Source organism: Taeniopygia guttata, chromosome 6 (assembly GCF_048771995.1).
Source record: "Taeniopygia guttata chromosome 6, bTaeGut7.mat, whole genome shotgun sequence".
Lineage (NCBI taxonomy): Eukaryota > Metazoa > Chordata > Aves > Passeriformes > Estrildidae > Taeniopygia > Taeniopygia guttata.
The window spans coordinates 14,218,929-14,238,957 of NC_133031.1; the positions used below are offsets into that span (position 1 = coordinate 14,218,929).

Genomic DNA, 20,029 nt, shown 5'->3' on the forward strand with positions numbered 1-20,029 from the left:
GCAAACTTTTGTTTTTGCAAATTCTAATGGACCAAGTCCGTAAGCAATGTGCTATTATTCTGACGTTTAGCGTTTCCCGGTTTAGGACGGAATAAATCTCGACGCCTGAAGCTGCCGCCGGTGCCGACCCCGGCAGCCTCAACAGGCGGCGGCTCCGGCTCCGGGAGAGGGCAGCGGCAGGCCCGCCCGGCCCGGCCCGGCCCCAGCGCGGCAGCGCCGCCTTTGTCTCGCCGCCGAGACAGCCGGGCCGGGCACCCCGTCCTGCCCGGCGGAGCCCCGCAGGGAAGAGCGGCGGAACCTCCGGCAGGCCGCGCCGCGGCTCCATCCCCGGCCCGCCCCGCTCCGCGCCGCACCGGGCCGGGCGCGCCCCTGGCTGCCGGCGGGGGCCGGGCCGGGCCGGGCCGGGCCGGGGGAGCGGCGGGCGCTGCGGGCGGCGCGGGGCGGGCGGCGCGGTGCCGCAGCCCCGGCTCGGCGCAGGCGGCAGCTTTGTGTAGCCAATATGGCTGCGCCCGCCCGCCGATGAAAGGAGGCGCCCGGAGCTGAGCGCGTCTCCCCGCACCCCTCAAGGCCGTGCGGCTGCGGCGAGCGGCGGGGAGAAGTTCTCCCGACTGCCCCGCGGGGTGCGGGGCTGCTCCCGGCGGTTCCTCCCGCGGGCAGGCGGGAGGAGGAGGAGGAGAAGTTGTTTCGCCGCCCGGGGGGGCGGAAAGGAGGCGAGCGGGGCGCCAGACGGAGGAGGAAGAGGAGCAGCAGCCGCTGACGGTGGCTCGTCCCCCGCCTGCTGGAGGAGGAGGAGGAAGAGAAGGCGAAGCCGCCCTCGGCCCAGGTCCTGTCCCAGCTCCGCTCCTCCCCTCCGGACGAAGTTTCGCCGGGGGCCGCGGCGGGGGCGCCGAGTGCCGGAGGAGGGCGGCCGGCGGCGCCCGCCCCGCCTCGGCCCGCGCCTCCCCGGGGGTGGCGGCGGCGGAGCGGCGGGGCCGGGGGCGGGCGAAGTTTGGCCGGCGGCGGCGGCGGCCCTGCAGCGGCCATGGAGCCCAAGCACAAGGAGCTGCTCGCCCAGTGCCGGCAGAGCCTGGCGCAGGCCATGACCGAGGTGGACAAGGTGGTGGAGCTGCTGGAGGCCGCCGGCGCCCTCGGCCCCCGCGACCTGCGCGACCTGGAGGCGGCGGGCGGCGGGAAGGCCGAGCTGCTCATCGCCCTGCTGCTGGGCAAGGAACGGGACCACTTCCAGGACCTGCGGGTGGCCCTGGAGAAGACGCAGCCCCACCTGCTCTCCATCCTCTACCTGAACGGCGTGGCGGGGACGCCGGCCGCGGCCGAGACCGCCGGTGAGTGGGGCCGGGGGGAGGAGGGCAGCGGCTGCCACCGCCCACCCCGCCGGGGCAGCGCGGGCCCCTCGGGGCCCCCGGGGGTCCTCCTTTTCCGGTGGAGAATAAAACTCTCTCGTGTTTGCTCTTGGGCTCTCGATGCTTGTTTTCTGCTTCCGACCCTTTCGCTTTCTCTCCTGGCGGGAGCGCTGGTCCTGGTCCCCGGGAGGTGCCGCGGATGCTGCGCCTTGCCCTTTGGAGAGGCCAGCCTAGCCTGGTTCTTGCGGCTGCTGCCGTTCCCCCAGGTCGGGTCTGGGGGCTCGGGAAAACCGAACCCGAAGGGGCTTTTCTCCCTTGAGTGCCAGCGCCGGTGGTGTTACACAGCCGCTCCTTGACCGGGCAGAACTGAAACTCCCCCGTGCAGCCACTCTGCCGGAGTTGGCCGGCGGGCAGGACTCCAGCAGATGTGCCTTTGAGTAAATATTGTAACTCTTTTTCTCTGGACGGCCGTGTGTTTGTTTGAGACTATATTGTTGTAATCCTTCTTGGTGGTTAGAACAGGGAAGAGCGCTGATTAGAACAGGTTAGAACATTAATTTAACTGCAAATCCAGACGAGAAGATTTTGGGTGTAAAACACCTCCTTAAGTAAGTTGGGCTTTGATCCACAGTTCTTTCCCTATTCTCCTCCCTCCAAAAGAAGTCACAGCCTACTTTCATGTGTACAAACCAAAGCTTTAAAATTACGGTAGGTGACAGTACATAAGGCCTTGCAAGTGCAGCTCTGTTTCTAAATGAAAAATTGGGGTAAATGGTAATTCTGTATTATAGTGATGTGTAGGTATTCGTATCCAGGGCGAACAAGTTAACTGATTCAGAAATGTGGGGTCTCTCTTTGCTGTTGTTACTGGATTCAGGATTTACACTGTCACTACCTATTTATGTGTGCTTTGGGAGGGCATCCTGACTCTTAAAAATGATACAATTTGTTTAAGAAAATAAAGCCATTTAAGAGCTGCTTCTGTCTAGAAAATAGTCCTTGCATCTGTGGTTGCGCTCTGTACTCTGCCCTTTGCGTGAATTATGCTGTACATGGTAAGAGTTCTGTAAATGCCAATGCTCGGGGGTCTTAGGTTTTGTTTTATTTCAGTGTGGTGTAGTGTATGGCCTTTTCTAATGAATATATGGCAGGACCTCACAAGATGGGGAAGAAATGGACTGAACAATAGACCTCAATACTTGAAACATTATGTGGTCTGACATCAATGGGAGATGAGGGCACTCACTGCCTTCCAGAATGGCACCCATGATGGCTTTGTATGGTTAGAGTAAAGCTCATTCTTGTCTTGTTGAGAAGATGGATTGGTGGTACTGTGCTACGAGCACTCCCCAGGCTTAAAATCCGAGGTGTAAAATATGAAAAGTAGAAAAAAATACAGTGCATGTTGGACATAGTAATAGTCTTAATTTCTAAAATGCAAGTTGGAATTGAAGAATGTCTCACAACACTGAGTTCTTGAGGGAAAAGTAGTTTGATTGTCAAAGTGAGCTATATCCTGTTTGACTGACTGGGTTCAGGAGGCTTAATCTGAGTTAAATTTACATGTGTGTGGAGAATGGTGTTTCTGTGATGCAATGAGTTTTAAAATGTAATTGCTTTCAGTTATCAGGGGTAATAAAAGCTAACTTGGAGAGTTATGGATTTGTTTTCCTTGTGATAAGCATTTTTAAAAATTAGTTCACAGGAGATTGCTGACAGCGAGCTTAATTAATAATAAAGCATAGAAAGGCAGTGGACCTGAGCCTTCAAATTATATATTCCAGCACCCCCCTGAAGTGGTGTTATGGTAATTAGTCATGAGACTGCTTGTGTGTCCACTTAAAGTCTCTGTAATTCATGGTCTTTTTGCGATTTTGTCCTTGATGTGTTTCACAAAGAGTTAATGTTTGAGGGTAACTGTGACAGAAAGGTTGAACATGTTTCGTTCCAATATCTCTCTGTAGGAAGTTTGACCACCCCTCTACTCTTCTTGTGCCATTTGGGATTTTTACTCCTTTTCACTGGAGATTTTGTAGTTGGATGAGTCAAGTCACTTTTTATTTTTTGGCAAGAAGTAAGACGTACATGTGGCAGTGAGAAGTGTTGGATTATGTATTTAAAATACCAAAGTGAAACAGTCCATGTCACGTAAAGTGCCTTTATTCTTAAAAGTAAAAAATACATATCTCAGACATCCCTTTGATTGAACCTATAGAGTTGAAAATGTTTTTTACATAATTAGTGTATGTAAAAATGATAGCTTACAGTGGTGCATGTAATTTTAGTATTGTTTAGAAGAGGAGGCTAATGCATATCACCTGAATGCTTGTTGGAAATTAAAACTATATGTAATCAATCATGTCTTGTAGTGGTGTTTGCTAATTTCTTTTTTTCCAGTATGCTGCTGTTGTGAGGAAAGTGAGAAGGTAATTTAGCAACATAATTTTGTTCAAGGTTTCAGAAATCAGCATACAGACCACTCACTACAGTAGGATGTGTGTTTCTTCATCCATTTTGATGTGTGCAACATGTACCATTACTTTGTGTTTTCTTCCTTCTCAGTTTAAATATTGCTTCCTTTTGTACTTTAAAGGCCATGTGTGAACTCTGATGGGAACTCTGGTTGTTATTTATACCTGCAGTTCTTGTGACTGGCTGGACAGTGTAGAGCTGACACTTTTATAAGTATTTATCTGTGCCACACAGAGGGAGGTAAACAGCTGGGGAGACTGCTCAAGGGAAATAACTGGGGTCCTGGTAGCTGCTGAAAGATTTTTTCACTCTGTCTCTACTTTACAAAGAGCTTTTTTATCTTTATAGAGTTTCCCCCTGTTCAGTTCCATTTAAAGATGTTTGTCTTCTATGGGGACTTCTAATTGCTGATTTTAAACCTTAAACTGTATAGTTTTTCAATTAAAATGTATGTTTTTTAAGTTTTCTCAAATTTAAAATAAAGCCTAATATGCTCAACAGTGTTAGTTAAGACTGCAAAATCAAACAGGAAATTACTTTCTGTAAAGCAGAAGCTAAAATGAAGTGGATTTTCTGTTTCATGTAATCAAGTTTAGAGACTTTAGTTCTTCCTTGAGTAAAACCTTTGATTACTATATTGCACTTTTTCATAAACATGAGAGAAATTGGCTCTGCCCATGTGAAAGTGGTTGCTTGGATGATTTAAAATGTCCTAGTATTTTGCACATGGATTAATTCTTTCAGTAGTGTGCTAAATTTTTTGTATATTTACTTAGGTGTGAACTTATAGATTATGATTAAATATTTGATTTGGCAAATGACCTCCATCATGCATCTGGGAAATCCTTACCCTGATGGAAGTACCTATCCTTTCTAATATGAAAATAAATTACCTCTGAGCATTCAGTTGTCTCTTAGATATCTTGCTTCCCAGAAAATGTTTCATTTTACTAATGCTATACATGAATTTTATGTCTTATAAAGTGTCCATGATGATAATGCAATGGAATGTACTTTATTGTTACAAGTGCTATGAAGATGTACATTCTTTACATGTAATTAAAAGACCAGAATGGAAACCTGAGGAACCTTTGTAGTCTTCAAATTGCTTCAGAAAATGTAGAGCTTTGTACTTACATTTTTGTGATACTACAAAGATGGGAAAAAGGCAGCTTTGGTTGTTGAGCTTGGAATTTGTTTTCAAGATGAACATGTGGGGCTGCAGAGGTGCACTTTATCTTGACACTGACAAGATTGCTGAACTCAAAAGCTTCATGACAGCATGCACAGTTACTAAAATTTTAGGTTCACAGTTTTCTTTTGTGTTAGCAGTTGGTCTTCTGTACTCCTCCAGCTGCAGTCACTGAGCATGTGTTAGGCTTTAAAGGTGTTTTCTTTAACAGTTTCAAGATGAGAATTTAAGTTTTCAAACTCAAAATTGATTGCATGTTTTAAAAGAGCTTTAAGGGAGCAGGAAAGAAAGAAGATGGTTATAGATTGACTTAGAAAATTCTTATTCTATTATTTATTAAGACTTATTGTTTTCTAACTGTGTTTAGTCAGACATTAAGTGTTAATTCCCAGTCAAAAAGTAAACGTGGACATGTTTAAGAGTAGGGAAAAAAGTTTCAGCTGTTTGCTCTCTTTAGAGGGATTATCTCAACTTCCTCTGTCTGCTTTGTATATAAAAAATGAACCAAGTTGTTTTGGACAATATGAGATTTGAAATCACAAAGTTTTAAATATTTCAAAGTCTTTCAACATATTTAAAACCAAACACAAAAGGCAAGCTCTGTGAGTATAAATTTAGGAGATAGGCAGCTGAGACCCACTTCTCTGACAGCATCACAGGAGACCCATAGGAAATGCAGTAAGTCCAGGGTTGAGCTTGAAGAGCTGGAATCATGACTGCTTGGACCTGGTGCTGGGATGTCTACATTTTGTTTCTTCTTTCCCATCTCTCACAAAGTCTTGACTGATCCCCACAAAGCACTGGCTGATGACTGGCTAAAGGAGTGGGATTGAGAATTTGTGCTAGTGAGGAGCTGAGAGACTCTGGAGGAAGAGTGTGAGATGGGGAGGCAGGATGTGCTCTCAGTGTAGGCACACAGCGTGTGGTGATTGGGGTGGGGCTGGCCCAGCCTCATCCCCATGGGCACAGCTGTGAGGAGCAGGTGAGCAGCAGTGACAGCAATGAGCCAGGGAGTGCCCAGGGCACTGACCAACCACCAAAGGGAGCAGAGGGCTCACAGGTGCTGTGTGTGAGCAATCAGGGGTGTGAAAGGCTGGGCTGAAGAACAAGAGGAGCAGAAGCTTAAAGCTTTCTGATGGGGTAAGGTGTTACTCTGTATGGGGATGCTTAAAGCTTTCTGATATTGTATGGTGATGCTCTGTGTATCGTGGCCATCGAGACTGTGGCATGTGCTGTGACACTTCTGTAGGAGCAAGGTGGAAGAAAGGGGAGAAGACACCCTTCTCAAGGAGATGAGAATTAGTGCTGTTAGTGTGCATTCCCAGAGAGAGGGGAGAATGAGGAGAAATTGTAAAAACATGATTTACTGACTCAAGGACTGAACTGACAATTTTGCAATTAAGTAGAATTTATACTCCCTTCTGTCACTGAAATTGAAGAGTGGGAGAAGTAGAGCAGTATGTTTGGGTTTTTCCAGACCTGTTATTAGTTCCCAGGGTAGCTACGCAAGCTGTGTTGCAGAATTTCTTAAATCACATTGATGAAAAAGCAGGCAGCGTTCAGAAGTCACCTTTGGAGGAGTGAAGCTCAGCAGCAGCACTGAGCAGTAATTAACCTCCATAAAATACCTGGCAGTAGTTTAGCAATACCTGTGTCTTCTGATGATCTCAGATTTTTGGTATCTCGTGGAATTACCAGGCTGAAAAAATGCAGGGAGATTCTGGCAAGTGTTCGGATGGGTATTCCCAATGAAATGTCTAATAGTAGTACATTCATGGAAGTAGGCTCTCAATTCCAAAGAAGGAAATGCATATTTTAGTAGTTCGTGAATCCCAAGGGTGGTAGTTCTCAATTACATTTTGCTGTGCTCAGAGAGGGAGTGGAGAGAAAGCTGCCCACAGTAAACTCCTGGGGACATTGTTTTCATCAGAGTAAAGGGAATAATAACCATTTTCGTGGTGTTGGTGCATCCAGCTGTCAAGTTGCTTTGGACACATACAGGAGTTGTTGTCTTACAAAATTAGACATGATCACTAAGGAAAGCCAACAGGTTTCTGTAACTTGCTCCTTACTTACTTGTTAAAGCTTAAAGATTGCCTGTTTCAGAGGTTTCAGATCTTTAGTTTGTTTTAACTACCATTCTCAGTCTCACTGTTCTCTTGCAGCTGTAACCAGTCCTGGTTTGTCAGATTTTTTGGACCCCTTGTCTAGCTAATGAAAACTAGTCCACCACACAGGTATTCAGTTTAGGCTTTCTAGTTCTCCAGCAGTCTCTAATATGAGCTGAGGTTTTTTTTTGGGGTTTTTTTTTGTTTTTTTTTTTTTTTCTTCCATTTACTGTTTGCTTTTGCCACTTTCTGGGTTTTTTTACCTTATTTTCTTCATTTTTGCTTAGTTTTCCTAGCTCCTATTAATTGTTACTTTAATTATTATTTTCTAGCATTCAAATTCCTTATTCAGAACTCCAGTTGTTAGAAAGATATCAGTAAATGTTGATAAATTGCTTGTAATGATCCTTACTCTGTAAAATCCCAAGGACAGAGGCATCTTTTAGGGCTGTTCAGTGCTGCTCTGGTTTTGGCTGGGGTTAAAACTGTGATATACCACCAGCACAGATTGGGTGCTAGTGTGAAGCAATTGGTTCCTGTTGTGGTTCTTTTCATAAGAAGAATTGTAAAATGCTGTACATATAGTAATGCTAAAACATTTCTTCATGTAAACTATTCATAGTGTTGATGGAGACAGAAAAACATGTTGTTAGTGGGTGCAACTTTTTGTGAAAAGAGCTGTAGTCATGTTGATGAGACATCTGGGCTCCCAAATGATATTGAGTAGTTCATGGTGAAACGTTACTTGTGACCTTCAAGATGCAAGTCATTGGCTGCTTTTTGTGAACGGTAGCAATTTAGAACTGAATCATTCTGATGTAGGAGCTGGCAAGTTTGCAGTGGCTGAGCTTTGGCTTGTGGCTAACAATGCTTTTTTAATAGAAGCAGACAAGAAGGATGCCATCCTCTGAAGAGTCTGTCTCAAATTTTGGAGCCTGGCTCTTCCAAAAGGGCCATTTTTTTGAGTTCTCATACTCTGGTATATTAATTCTTGTCAATGGGAGCCAAAAATACTAAAATATTGCAGGAGGTCCATAGTGGTGTTAGAAACCAATTCAAAATAGCCAGTGCACAGTGTGTGACATGCAATGTATGCCTGTCTCAGGTTGTGGTGCACTGGGGGGTGTGTTGGTGCTGATGGGGTAATGCCAGTACCCACTCCTGTTGTAGCTAACAAATAAGGTTAACTCTGGGAGCTCCTGTTGCCAGCTCTTGTGCAAGAGTGTGATCCCCATGGGACACCCTTTCCATGCTTCTGAAGCTGGTGATAGCAAGAGTTGATGGCCCTTGAAGTTGATGGAAGCACTTGGCCACTTGAGGTGAACACTGAACGATATTTTTCTTGACAGTCTATGATTACTGGGCATACAGAATAACATACTACAACTGGAAAGCCCTTTTTACGCAAACTGGTGTCATAGGAAGTCAAAGGCAGCCTATTTCATATATATAACACCACCTTCTTCTTCCTCACAGCTTCCAAAACCTCTAATTTCACAGTTCATGGGTTGAGCTGCTCAGCAGTTTCCTTGTTTGCAGTATTAATATGATTGTTCTGGTGAGCTGCTCTTTGTATTTTTGAAAATATTTTTTTTTTCTAATTGTCTGATGAAGTAATTGTTTTTTAAATAGCCTGTATCACCCTGATTAAGATTTACTGACCTGCAGATGGAGACAAGAAGCAAGTGAGAATGTGAAACCATTAAGTGTTTCAACTGAAGAGTTGAGGAGTTGGTTTTTTGCTGACTTTTTATGTAGTTGACAATTTATTATATATTGGATGTTAAACCAAAAAACTTCTTCCCCACCTCCAAAGGTTCTTTAAAGCCAATGTTCTTTAAGCTTACTTCAAAATTAGTTTTCCTAAGAATCTCATTTTGCTCTAGCTTTTTATTCTACCTACACATAATTGCTGATTCACAAACGTGTTTATTATTCTGTACTTACCTTCCACCATGTGAGTAATCCCCATTTATATGTATCAGGTTGGGCATGTGCAAATGTTGGCAGAATGCAGACCTTGAATACGAAGCTCTCTGGGTTGAAGAATGTCATCAGTACCTCTTGTACCTCAGAAAGTGAGGCTGATGGTTGTTTGCTGCTCAGCAGTGCTCAAAATGGAGTTTGTGTGGGTAGAGATAGCTGTGGTGTAGGTAGGAAGGTGTTTTCCTTGAGGATGAATGTAAAATGTAGTGGGAATTGTGAACTCACTTTTGATGTAAGTGAACTGTGTTCTTTTGATATTGGTGCACCAAAATCCCTTTTCAAATCTGTTCTCTTTTACTGAGACTGACAAGCACAAGTATGGTTTTCTGTAGAAGAATCAGAATTTTTGGGTTGTGGAAATAAAGGTGGTGTAGACAATTACTAATCTGTCTGAATTGTTACCTAGCTGTTCATGGGGTTTTTTAATAAGCATAGAACTATATTTATCACTTTTATTGTTTGTTTTTCTTGTTTGTATTTAGTTTTCTTGTGGCTAGCTTTACTCTGTTGCATGCTTTTGTGGAAAAATCACTGTAGAGGGAATTTTGAGACTTGGGTAACCATGTGATCTAGCTCTTTTTGGAGCACTTATATAATCTGAGTTTGCCTTCCACAGTTATGATCCTCTTGCAGAAAGAGGGGTTGATTGAGTTGTTGGGAGTTCTTCAACTAGAAAGTGACAGAAGATTGACGGATGTTGTTTTAGTAACTTCTTTCGGGGAATCTTGATACTCAGTTTTAAAGTTCTCTTAAACACTTCATGCATAATCTTGTGAACACTTGCAGTAATATTTAAGAAGGTCTAACTCGCATTTAGGTCATGATAATGTGTTTTTCAGGTGGTGAGCAAGTGTGCGTGCTTAATGGTGGTGAAATCAGGTTATCTAAAGGCTTTATTTGATGCTAAATCCATCAGCACAACAAAAATACCCAGTTACTAACTTCACTTCTCAATATTTAAAGTAATCATGAATTTCCAGTCTGGTTTTTCTTTTCTGAACACTTTTATGAGAGAAAGATGTTATTTGAGAACTTGCTTAAGCTTTAATTGAATGTAGGATGTGTTTTTACTCTTTCAGTTTAAAGGCCATTTGACTTAAGTAAGTGTGGTTAAAAAGAATATAAAATGCTAAGGTCTTAAAAACAAAACAAACAAAAAGCTCCCCAACAAACAAAACGTCATAATAGTAGGCTTTCCTTTGTAATTGATGAACTGGTTTGTTATTGTCATCGGTTTTTCCATCATGTACTTCTGATGTAGGGCTGGACTCTGTAGGTGTACCTGAATTTTAATAGTAATGAAAGCACAAAAAGCAGTACTAAACCCTCTCAAGATCACAAAAGAGGGTTCTCAGGAGGGCATTCACTTTCAATTATATTATTTTCACCTTGGGGTATTGGTATTTTTTTCCTTCTTTTAATGAAGGGTGTATTGAAAATCTGACTTGTTCAATCCCTTTTCTGCTTTCTGTGGCAATCAACCTTAGACTGCTCAGGCTGCCTATTTTCCCCTCTCTGTTTAGATAAGCTGTCACAGCTTTCCTTTGCTGCTCTGACGGCTGATGGTGCACAAGCAATCCTTGCTTTTTTTGGATGGGGAAATTTAAAGTTTTGAGGCTTCTAGTTACCTTTTGGGTATATTGAGGAAGGACACTTTCTGAGAGATGCATTGACTACTTTTGGTTAAGGGTCTGATTAGTTTGCCTCAAGAGGTTAACCCTGCCTCCCTCCCTTATTGAATAACCCAAGGCTGACTTAGGTATAGACTGCAGGCATGAACTTTGAGAGACATGTAGTGAGATATTTTTCTAAACTACTGGCATTGAAAATGTGTAGGCTAGCACTTTAAGGTATGCTGTGTTTCAGATATATTCATTTGTTATCCGGGTTCATGAACCTTTCCTATTTTCCTGGCTCCTTTGAGGCAATCAGGAGTATTTCAAGGGCTGCACTGCTACACGTGTCAGAGCAGTGTTTTGGCTGAGCAAAACGTTCCATGATAACACGGAGCAGTAGTTTCAGATCCTAAGGTCAGAGATGCTTTCTGCCTTGGTATTTTAGGATTTGGTAGGATGTCAGGAACATTGGTATTAATATGAAAATAAGAAAAAACATACAAGAAAAAACTTGTCTGTCAAGGCTGGTTGCAATCCTGTTCTGTGCAACAATGTTTGGCTGAAACCTGTGAGTAGTGTGTGCTGGACTGGAAGAAAACACAGTGTAAATGCTGAGCTGTTTTTCTATCCCTGACTGAGTTGATCTTCAGTGATACGCTGTGCATACATGACTTGCATAAAATTTCATTTGTCAGGGAGCAGCTCATTATATTGTCTAGAATGTCAAATCTCAATTTTAGAGCCAGCTATAGCAAATTTCTTCAGGGCTGCAAAATGCCAGGTTGTTAGTTTGGTTTTGATACAGAACGTGTCTTTTGGGGCCTGTGATTTCCTCTGTACCAGTGATAAGCAGGAGGCAAAGGCAGACTGGTGGAACTGGAAGGATTGCAGTGGCTATTGCCTGGCTACAGTAATGAGCACTTTGTGGCACTGTGCTTTCTTGTAAGGAATTTCAGGGTGCTACACTGCCCGCTGCTCAGCATCTCTGGCAAGTTCTTTTTCTTCTTCTGCAGCTCTGCATTGCGACAATACAGTGTGAAGCTGATTTGTTTTGCCCTGTTTCTGTGTAGTTTTCTTGTGGGCAGATGAGCCAGATCCTTTCTGAGGGTTGTAGTAGCTGATGGAGGAAAACCACCTAAAAAGTTCTATGAATTCATCTAATTAATTGCATTGTATTTGTACATTTGTGTGTGGAAATTTTTAATACATGCTTTTTTTTAAGTGAGAAATACTTAAAAAAAATATATGTATTTAAAGTAGATAAGATTTTTAAACATTTCAGATGTTTTTTTACTTGTTCCTACAGTGCACACCTAAATTGAAGCTTTGCTGAACTATGGTTGCATACATTTTTGTTACAGTGTAAGATACAAATGCACAGCAATAGCTAAAACCATTTAATTGCACATTGTGGTGAAATAATAGCTTTTGAGAGATAATAAATATTCAGAATTATTCCCTGGTCTCAGGACAGTAAAAGGAGGTGAATTTGGATCACTGAGGCTGTAGGATTTCTGACCTTATGGATTAGATCATGAGACCTTGGCCTTGATTTAATTCTAAAGTAGTGTCTAATGTAGATAGTATCTGCATTTTATGGGATCTGTTTCAGAAAATAACCAAAAGTGCACTTCATTTGCTTGATTTCAACAGAACATTGTTAGATTATGGAGTGGAGTCTCATTTGGCTGGCTAATCTCCATTTTCTGCTGTTCCTCGTGTGATTTTCAGTTCACACGTGGTGTCTTGTGCAGACAGGCTTCTCATACTGAGTACTCAGTGTCTGTTCATGATGGCTGTGGTAGAGGACCTGTTATCTCTGTTCCCTACGTGCTTTTTTGAAGATAAACCTGTAAGAAAGAGCCTAATAGGACAAATAACTCTGTATGACCTTAAGAGAGATCCTTAAAGCACAGCTTCTTCAGTGAGACTCAAAAGTTTTAATTACATAAAACACAATTTTCTGATGTTCATGTTATGAACTTATTTTGGTTAATGAAGTTGTTCTGAACATTTATAAATAAAGCTAATAAATTATGTGTCTTGTTGGAAAGGGGAAATGAATCGTCTGTGCCTGATGATTGGATTGCAGGGTACACCAGGGACTAGGCATTTCCTGAAAGGTTTTTTTAAAGTCCTTGAAGAAATAAAATTTCTCTTGAGTTCTCTTATTAGAGAACAGAAATAAATTATGGAAGTTAGTATTTCTGCTCCGAAGTTTTTTTTGGTTTGTGTGGGTCTTTTAATAAGTGCATCTTAAATATGTACATCTGCAGCATTCAGAATGTAAAATTTGGGTTTGCCCGAGTGTTTTTTTCCTATCACAGATCCTGCTGAACTTACAGGGGTTTTTCCTTCTTTTTTGAAACACTTGCAAGAAAATGCCTTGTGGTGCTTTTTTATCTTAATTTTATATCAACCTCAAGAAATTTACAGACTTCTTTCTAAACAGGAATTACCTGAAGGCTAGTTTTCAGTAAGCATAGACTAGTTATCATAATGAAAACAATGAAATACATATAATTCTCCCTGTAATTTTTTTTTCAGATCAAGATTAGGATTTAAATAAAGTAACATGGATTCTTAGAAAGTTTCATTCTGTACACACTAAAAGATATAGTGTGTATCTGCATTTTTGTATGGAAGTGGCATCATGGGGAAACAAAGCCATTCTGAGTCTTCCAAACAGCTCTAGGTCTGTGTTCATTAAGAGCTTCATTAAGAGTGAACCTGCTAATGCCTAAGCTAAAAATGCTCATTTAATCTCAGTATAAAAACCAATTTCAGCTTCAAATAATGCTCCTTAAAAATGGCACTTCAGAGAGAAGCTGTCTTTGCCAGTTGCCTTCTGATGACTTTTTTTCATCCATTTTGTGGATGTCTCAGCTGAACGTCCAGCATTACTGACAGTAAATTACTCTGCATTAGTTTCCTAGTGCAAAAGTAAGGAATAAACATCATGGAGGTAAGTGTGAAAATATCGTTCATTGCTCTGAAGGACTTCTCTGCCACGGAGAAGAGGGAAAGGACGTGTATAATGTGAATAATGCATTGTTAATGAAGTTTGAGGCAAGTGATTGCAAGGACTGCTTTCATGATGAAAATCAGGTGGAGTTCTCTAAGGGGGAGATATATATATATATATATATATATACACATGTAGTGGGAAATTATATTTCAGGGCTTGCTTAGCCCTGAATTTGTTGGTAGACCTAAGTGACCTTTCATGGGCTCAGGCCGGGATGGGATTTAAATGTTTTCAACTTGCCTTGCAAATCAGGTGTTGTGTGAGCTCAGGGTCAGAGCAGAGCACACCAGCCAGGCTGGGCTCAGGGTCTTGCAGCTTTGTGGCATGGGTGGAGTCATGATGGTCTTTGTAGAGGTTCAGGGCTGAGAGAAGTGAGAGCAAACTTGTTGAACTTCTCTGCCAGCTGTGAGCTTTTCCTGGGTGCTTTGATACAAAGTCAGTTAAAATAGCTGAGATTGTCCTCATTAAAGAGGACAGAAAAAGAGGTTAGAGTTTGCACAAGGAATTCTTTGCCACACATAATAAATGTTTAAAAAAGCTTTTTACTCACTACTACTGTTATAGCTGCCACTCTAGTAAAGTACATCTGGTTTTGGCATATTTTGAACATGAAGGTCAGGATGTTTGTTGTCCAGGTCTTCAGCATGGTCAGATACTCAGTGCTCCGTAATTTAAAATGTGCATGAATACCCTTAATTCTTCTGTTCTTGACTTTGTCACTTCATGACCCTAGTAAGAGTTTGAGTCTGAATGTTTTACCTTTACATTGGTTCCTTTCTCAATTCCTGCGTAAAACTCCTAAAGAAAGCCCTTTGCAGTGCATGGAAGGTGTAGCTGATTTCCCCAGCTTGGATGGGATAACTGTGGTAAAATGGTTAATGCAGATTTAATCTTTGCTGCTGCTGCTTTCAGATAAGAAAATTATTCATGTATTATGGTGGGATGTGAATTGACTGCAGTGTATGAAGATAAAAATATTCTTTTTTTGCTATGCTCAAATGCTACTTGCACATCTTAAATGGAAACTTAATAACATTTGTAATGTGCAATCTTAGTACTGTTTTCAGACACTAAGCAGAAACTGTTTGTAGGTTTGTGGTTAGTGAAAAATGCCAAACTACATGTCTTATGCCTTGCTATTGGGTATTCCTCTTCAATAATCTTGTTATAAGTAACTATAGTTAGTTACTTACAGAGATAGTTGAGTTCTAGTTGCTATACCATGTTTAGATGTAAGATTACAAAATTAATGTGAAAACTTGATTCTTAGATGATTGTTAGATGGATCACAATATTATATCTTATTTCAAAATTGACAAAAATCGTGAATTTCCATGAATGCATGGATTTTAGTGACAGTAATGAGTTGAAGACTTGGGGAGAGGTTTCCATAATTTGGAGGAAGCTAAGTTGTTTATGCAAACACCATGGCAGAGCAGAACATGCATTACAAAAACAGAAATGATGTGTCAAGGTACAATTTCAACTTTTTTTTTTTTGAGAATTTATGTTCAAAATCATGCTTTTTTCAGCAATTAATCCCACTTTACAGGTTCAGAATCTTGGCAAAATAGAGTTTTACAGCTGGAGAGGTTTGAAAGCAGAGAAAGGAGGCGTTGATCCTGAAGGATAGGAATGAAGCTGGGAATGCAATACCTACTCCAGTGGTTTGTGAGACAGTGCAGCCTGTAGAATGAGAGTGCAGTTGTAATTTTTTTCAAAATTAGTGCCTTAAAGTATACGATGCAAGCCCAAGCTAATATAAAAGTCCTGTGAGTATATCACAGTAGCTGTGCCTTCCTGGTATATTTTGATAAAAATAGCCTACCAAATACAAAGTAGAAATACAGGAAAGCCTGCAAACTCTCCCAGTGGCTTACTGCTGATGGACTTTGTAATTACATCTGTCTATCTCCATCTGTACCCTGCTTGGCTAGAGGCTGGATTTAAGGTTAATTGTATGATGGAGGATCCTGGCTTACAGCTATATCTTAATTAGAATTCACAATCCTCTTTACATAAAAATATCTGAAAACTCTTTTAGAAAAAACCCCACTGATTATAGGGCAAATGAAAAGATTTTGATATTTATTTTTTCATAATCTGTGAATAATTTAAGTATATATAAATATATTCCCATGCCATCTGGTTTTTATCTTTTCATCTTACTCTTGGCTTCTGTCATCTTGCTTATTGCTCTTTGGCTTTCTAATTAAAGGAAAAAGCAGTATAAATTACTTTTGTGATCACAGTAACATTGCAAAGGTTATTGAATGCTATGAAAAATAGTGTTATTCTATGTTTTGAGATTTACTGCTGTTGAACATAGCTCTGATATGAACATACTAAATCTCTTTGACTTGGGTGTATAATAATCTAATTAGTGTAATTAATCAATTTTTATTCTGTAAAATAGAATGTTTTTCAGAAATATATGGCTCAGTCCTTGAACTACTATACAGAGATTGAACTAGCCTTGGAAAGGCTGTTACATTTAACTCTTCTGTTCTGATGGTGTCCTGGCTGAAATAGATCTGTTCCTAAAAGTTGTGGTTTGTAAGTGTTTAATTAAACGTGCTGGAATTAACAATTACAACATTCAGAGAGCTCTCAGGATGCAATTTGGTGAAAACAGAGAAAATTGTTTGTTTCAATGAGTTGTGTAAGAAGAAAAAAAGGAAAATACATGCTTATGTTTCATTTTTATTAATTTCATGTCAATTGTTACAATGTAACTTTGGTGTTGGATAGTTTTGTTTGTTTTATTGGCTTCTTTTTTTTCAACTTGTAAAGATAGTGGTTTGGTCCCTAGAGATTTTTCTTAGCTGAAGTGAGTTTCAATATGCTAACCTCTAGGTCTTAAAAAAAAAAAAAAGAGGGGGAAGAAAAAGAAAAGAGGAAGTCCTAAAGACCTTCCTTAAACAGCGTCACTTGAAGAATTCAGTTCAGTTTAACAAGGTGCATAAGCACATGCTCCTCTTTAGCGAGAGAACACTTTGTCTCATGGGTTGTATTCAGATAGTGCTGCTTGCATGAGTTAAGATGATTAAGTATAACCCTGATGTTGTTAAACCAGTGCCCAAGTTCCTGATACGATAATTTGCAAACAAAATTTGCTTTCTCATAGTGTCAGTTGCATTCCAGTTTGGCAGCATTTGGAAGTTAAGTGCCCTAGCTTGGTGATTCCTTGCTGCTGTTGGATATCCTACAGGGAAATCATCTTAAATTGGAAAGGAGATGCTGGACTCAAGCAAAAGCATGAAGATATCTTTTCAAACCTCAGGATTTCAGTGTTTTTATTTAAAACGTTTGTTAAGCACCCGAATCATGGGATAATAATTTTTAAGATCCCTTAAAAATTGGGAAAATGAAGTTGCTTTTTACCCCAGACATAATATCTTTTGATAATACAAAATTAGGCAGATTTGTATGCTGATTGTTGTCGCTGTGAATCCCCAAGTACAGGATTGCATGAAGGTCTGCCCAAGGCTACGTAACTGTTCAGAGTACCTGACTCAAATTCATCTCTGATTAGCAAGTGATCTTTTTTAGCCATTATTGCTGGAGCCATACTAAGAGTGAAGAAGGAAAAAATCTGCTGAAATTTTTATTACTGCATCATCTAGGAACTTTTAATCTCTAAGTGACTTTTTGTGATTGAATGACTGGCATGGTATGTCTTTATTAGTTTGGCATGCATATTTGGAACTGGTGGTTAAATGAGGAGAGTTGTGTCTTGGGGAGCAGCAGAACTGAGAGGAGAAATAGTCCTGTGGCAGGACCTTGGGATTGAGGTGGTGAGAAGGGCAGTGCAGTGTGGTGGGATAGATGGTGTTAATGCTGCTGGAGCCTTCAACAGAGGACAAAGCACAGCTGGGTTTCTTTGTAAGGAGCTATCTCTTGAGTTTATGTTTGCACCATACGTACAGAACTGGCAAGCCTTAGTTTGTGCTGGTGTGTTGTACCTCACTGCTGTGGCCTGAGTGTCTGGCTATAGGGTGTGATTGTTGTCCTTGCTAATTACTCTGCAGCTGCTCCCTCCTTCCCTCATCATCAGCGTCTTGGTTATAACTTGGTTACATGGTTCTTTAAGAGAAGATAACACAGTGTCTGTCCTTTGCAAACCAAAATTGTTACATGTATGTTTAAGTTACTTAGCTCATCTCGGGATTTACACTTTAATTTTGCTGTAAACTTTATACAGAAAGAAAAAAATAAAGCAGCGTTGCAGTCACTTGCCTAGATCTGGGGTCAGCCCGAAGGCCGGTTGCGCAAAGCCGGTAATACTGCTTTATAAAGGGGTTGTACTGCCGCGCTAAAATTCATCCGTGAGTGACCTCTGGGAACTCTGTAACTCTACACCCACACATCCTAATTGTCTGCTTAGGTCACAGCCAGCCTTTGATGTCCCACAGACCGCAGTAGGGTACCGGGCCAACTGGTTGAGCCGCCGGCTGCCGCTGCCGGGGAACAAGAGCCCTTTGTGGCGGCGGCAGCGGCGCTGGAGCGGCGCGGGGCCGGGCAGCGTGTGCGGGGGCTCGGCTCGGCTCGGCTCGGCTCGGCTCGGCTCGGCTCGGCTCGGCTCGGCTCGGCTCGGCTCGGCTCGGCTCGGGATGGGAGGTGTCTGCTCCGTGCTCTGCGCACGGCTGGTAGTGCCTGAAAAGGGCAGTAGTTTCTGGGCGAGTTAGCAGACTTAGTAAGTGCTATTGCAGGAAATCTGCTGGTGTTTTAGTTTATACCAGTGGTGTTTCTTGTAAAAACGTACAAAAACGTGGTTTGGGTTTCTTTAGCTAGTTAGTTAGTTGGGATGGGGTTTTTGTTCTTTGTTTGTTCATTTCTTTGAGAATTTTATGTGACTTTTTAATTTTTTTTTTTATGGGGGTTTTCCTCTGTTTTTGGGTTTGTTGGGGTTTTTTTTACTGCTTCTCTTCAGCCACTTTTGGACAAAGGATTCTACTCATTTATAGTTAAAGCTAATGCTGGTATGTCTTCTCCAGACCTGTGTTGATAAACGTTCTGCTATCGAGAATAAAATTTTAAACAGAAAAATGTTGATATATGCACACTGTCTCATGATTCCAACTATTTGGAAAACCAAAAATATGGGTGGTTAGAGATGTTGCTTTAAAAGAATATTGCCATGCAGGAAGCACATGAAGTATATTGAACCTGTATCTAAACTGGTTGGCAAGCAAGACGTGAATTTGTGTTTCATTTGTTCAGACACTGCTCTTAAGATTGTTAGTGCTGATTTTATGACTTCTTGCCACTTTAATATAAATTCATTCTGCAGCTTGATTAGCAGTGTTCCAGTAATTCTTGATTGTTGACCATACAGAACTATATTTTCTTTAGCCCACTCACACCACAGCATTAACTTACATTTTTAAATCACGGGGACTGATCTCAATTGCTTGGTTGTAGTCATAGAATATTTGTTGGTACATATACACTGCTTGGCAAAAATAATATGCTTGCTTGTAATAAACACTTCCTGTGTGCTTTTTTCATAGTTTCTTATTCCAACTTTTTGTTTTCAAGCTTGCATTAACTTAAGCTTAAGGCTTATTTCATGTTAGGAGCTTGCTTGCTGATCTCATTCATCCTGAAAGCAATGCTGAAGAGGGCAACAAATACAATTATAGCTATAACATAGTAGGAATAAGGAAAATGAAGTGTTATGCAGGCAGCACCTGAAACCAGGTGATAATGACAGTGGTTATTAAGCAAACTTGTCTGTCTGTGATCAGAGACCTGTTTGTGGAACACAGACTTGATGAGGAAGACAATAACAACGTGATAATGACAAAGCTTAGCTGGGTTGGGAGGATTTGGGAGCAGCATATATGAGATACTGTCTGTACAATCAACCTGTAATCTTTGGGGTTGAGAAGGAAGATGAGTTGGAAGAGAGCAGAAGCAGAAATGCATTACTGTAAAGCTTCTCTGAAAGGTATGGGAAAGTTGAGTGGTTGCACTGGTGTTGAGTATCTTTATGGGCTCTTTGTCAGTATTCCTCTGGCTTTCTGCTTGGTTTTGGAAAGGAAATAGTTAAAGGTTGTGAACAATTTGGAGAAATGTTTCTTGTTTCCTTTTGTAATTCCTTTATGTTACTCTTCTTTTCTGAGTGGTTTGATTTTTCATAGCATTGATCTGTGGTTAGATGAACAGTGAATAGATTTATTTCAGCTGTTCTTTTAAGTAAGTTGGCTGTAAAATACAGCAAATTGCTGTTTACAAGCAGAAACTAATGGAAATAAATTGCCAAAATTCCTTTAAAGAAGGAG

The 20,029-nt window shown here is 41.4% G+C and overlaps 1 protein-coding gene across 5 annotated transcripts in view; it reads left to right on the top strand.

Moving 5' to 3' along the window:
* Positions 1-877: 877 nt before the first annotated feature.
* The window catches only part of DLG5 (discs large MAGUK scaffold protein 5), a 95,307-nt gene continuing 76,155 nt past the window's right edge, over positions 878-20,029 (top strand). For all 5 annotated transcript variants that reach the window (XM_030275921.4, XM_012574518.5, XM_012574517.5 and 2 more), the window contains exon 1: positions 878-1,322. In XM_030275921.4, the coding sequence (XP_030131781.4) occupies positions 1,022-1,322 (301 nt within the window). In that variant the 5' untranslated portion in view covers positions 878-1,021. The remainder of the gene's footprint in view (positions 1,323-20,029) is intronic.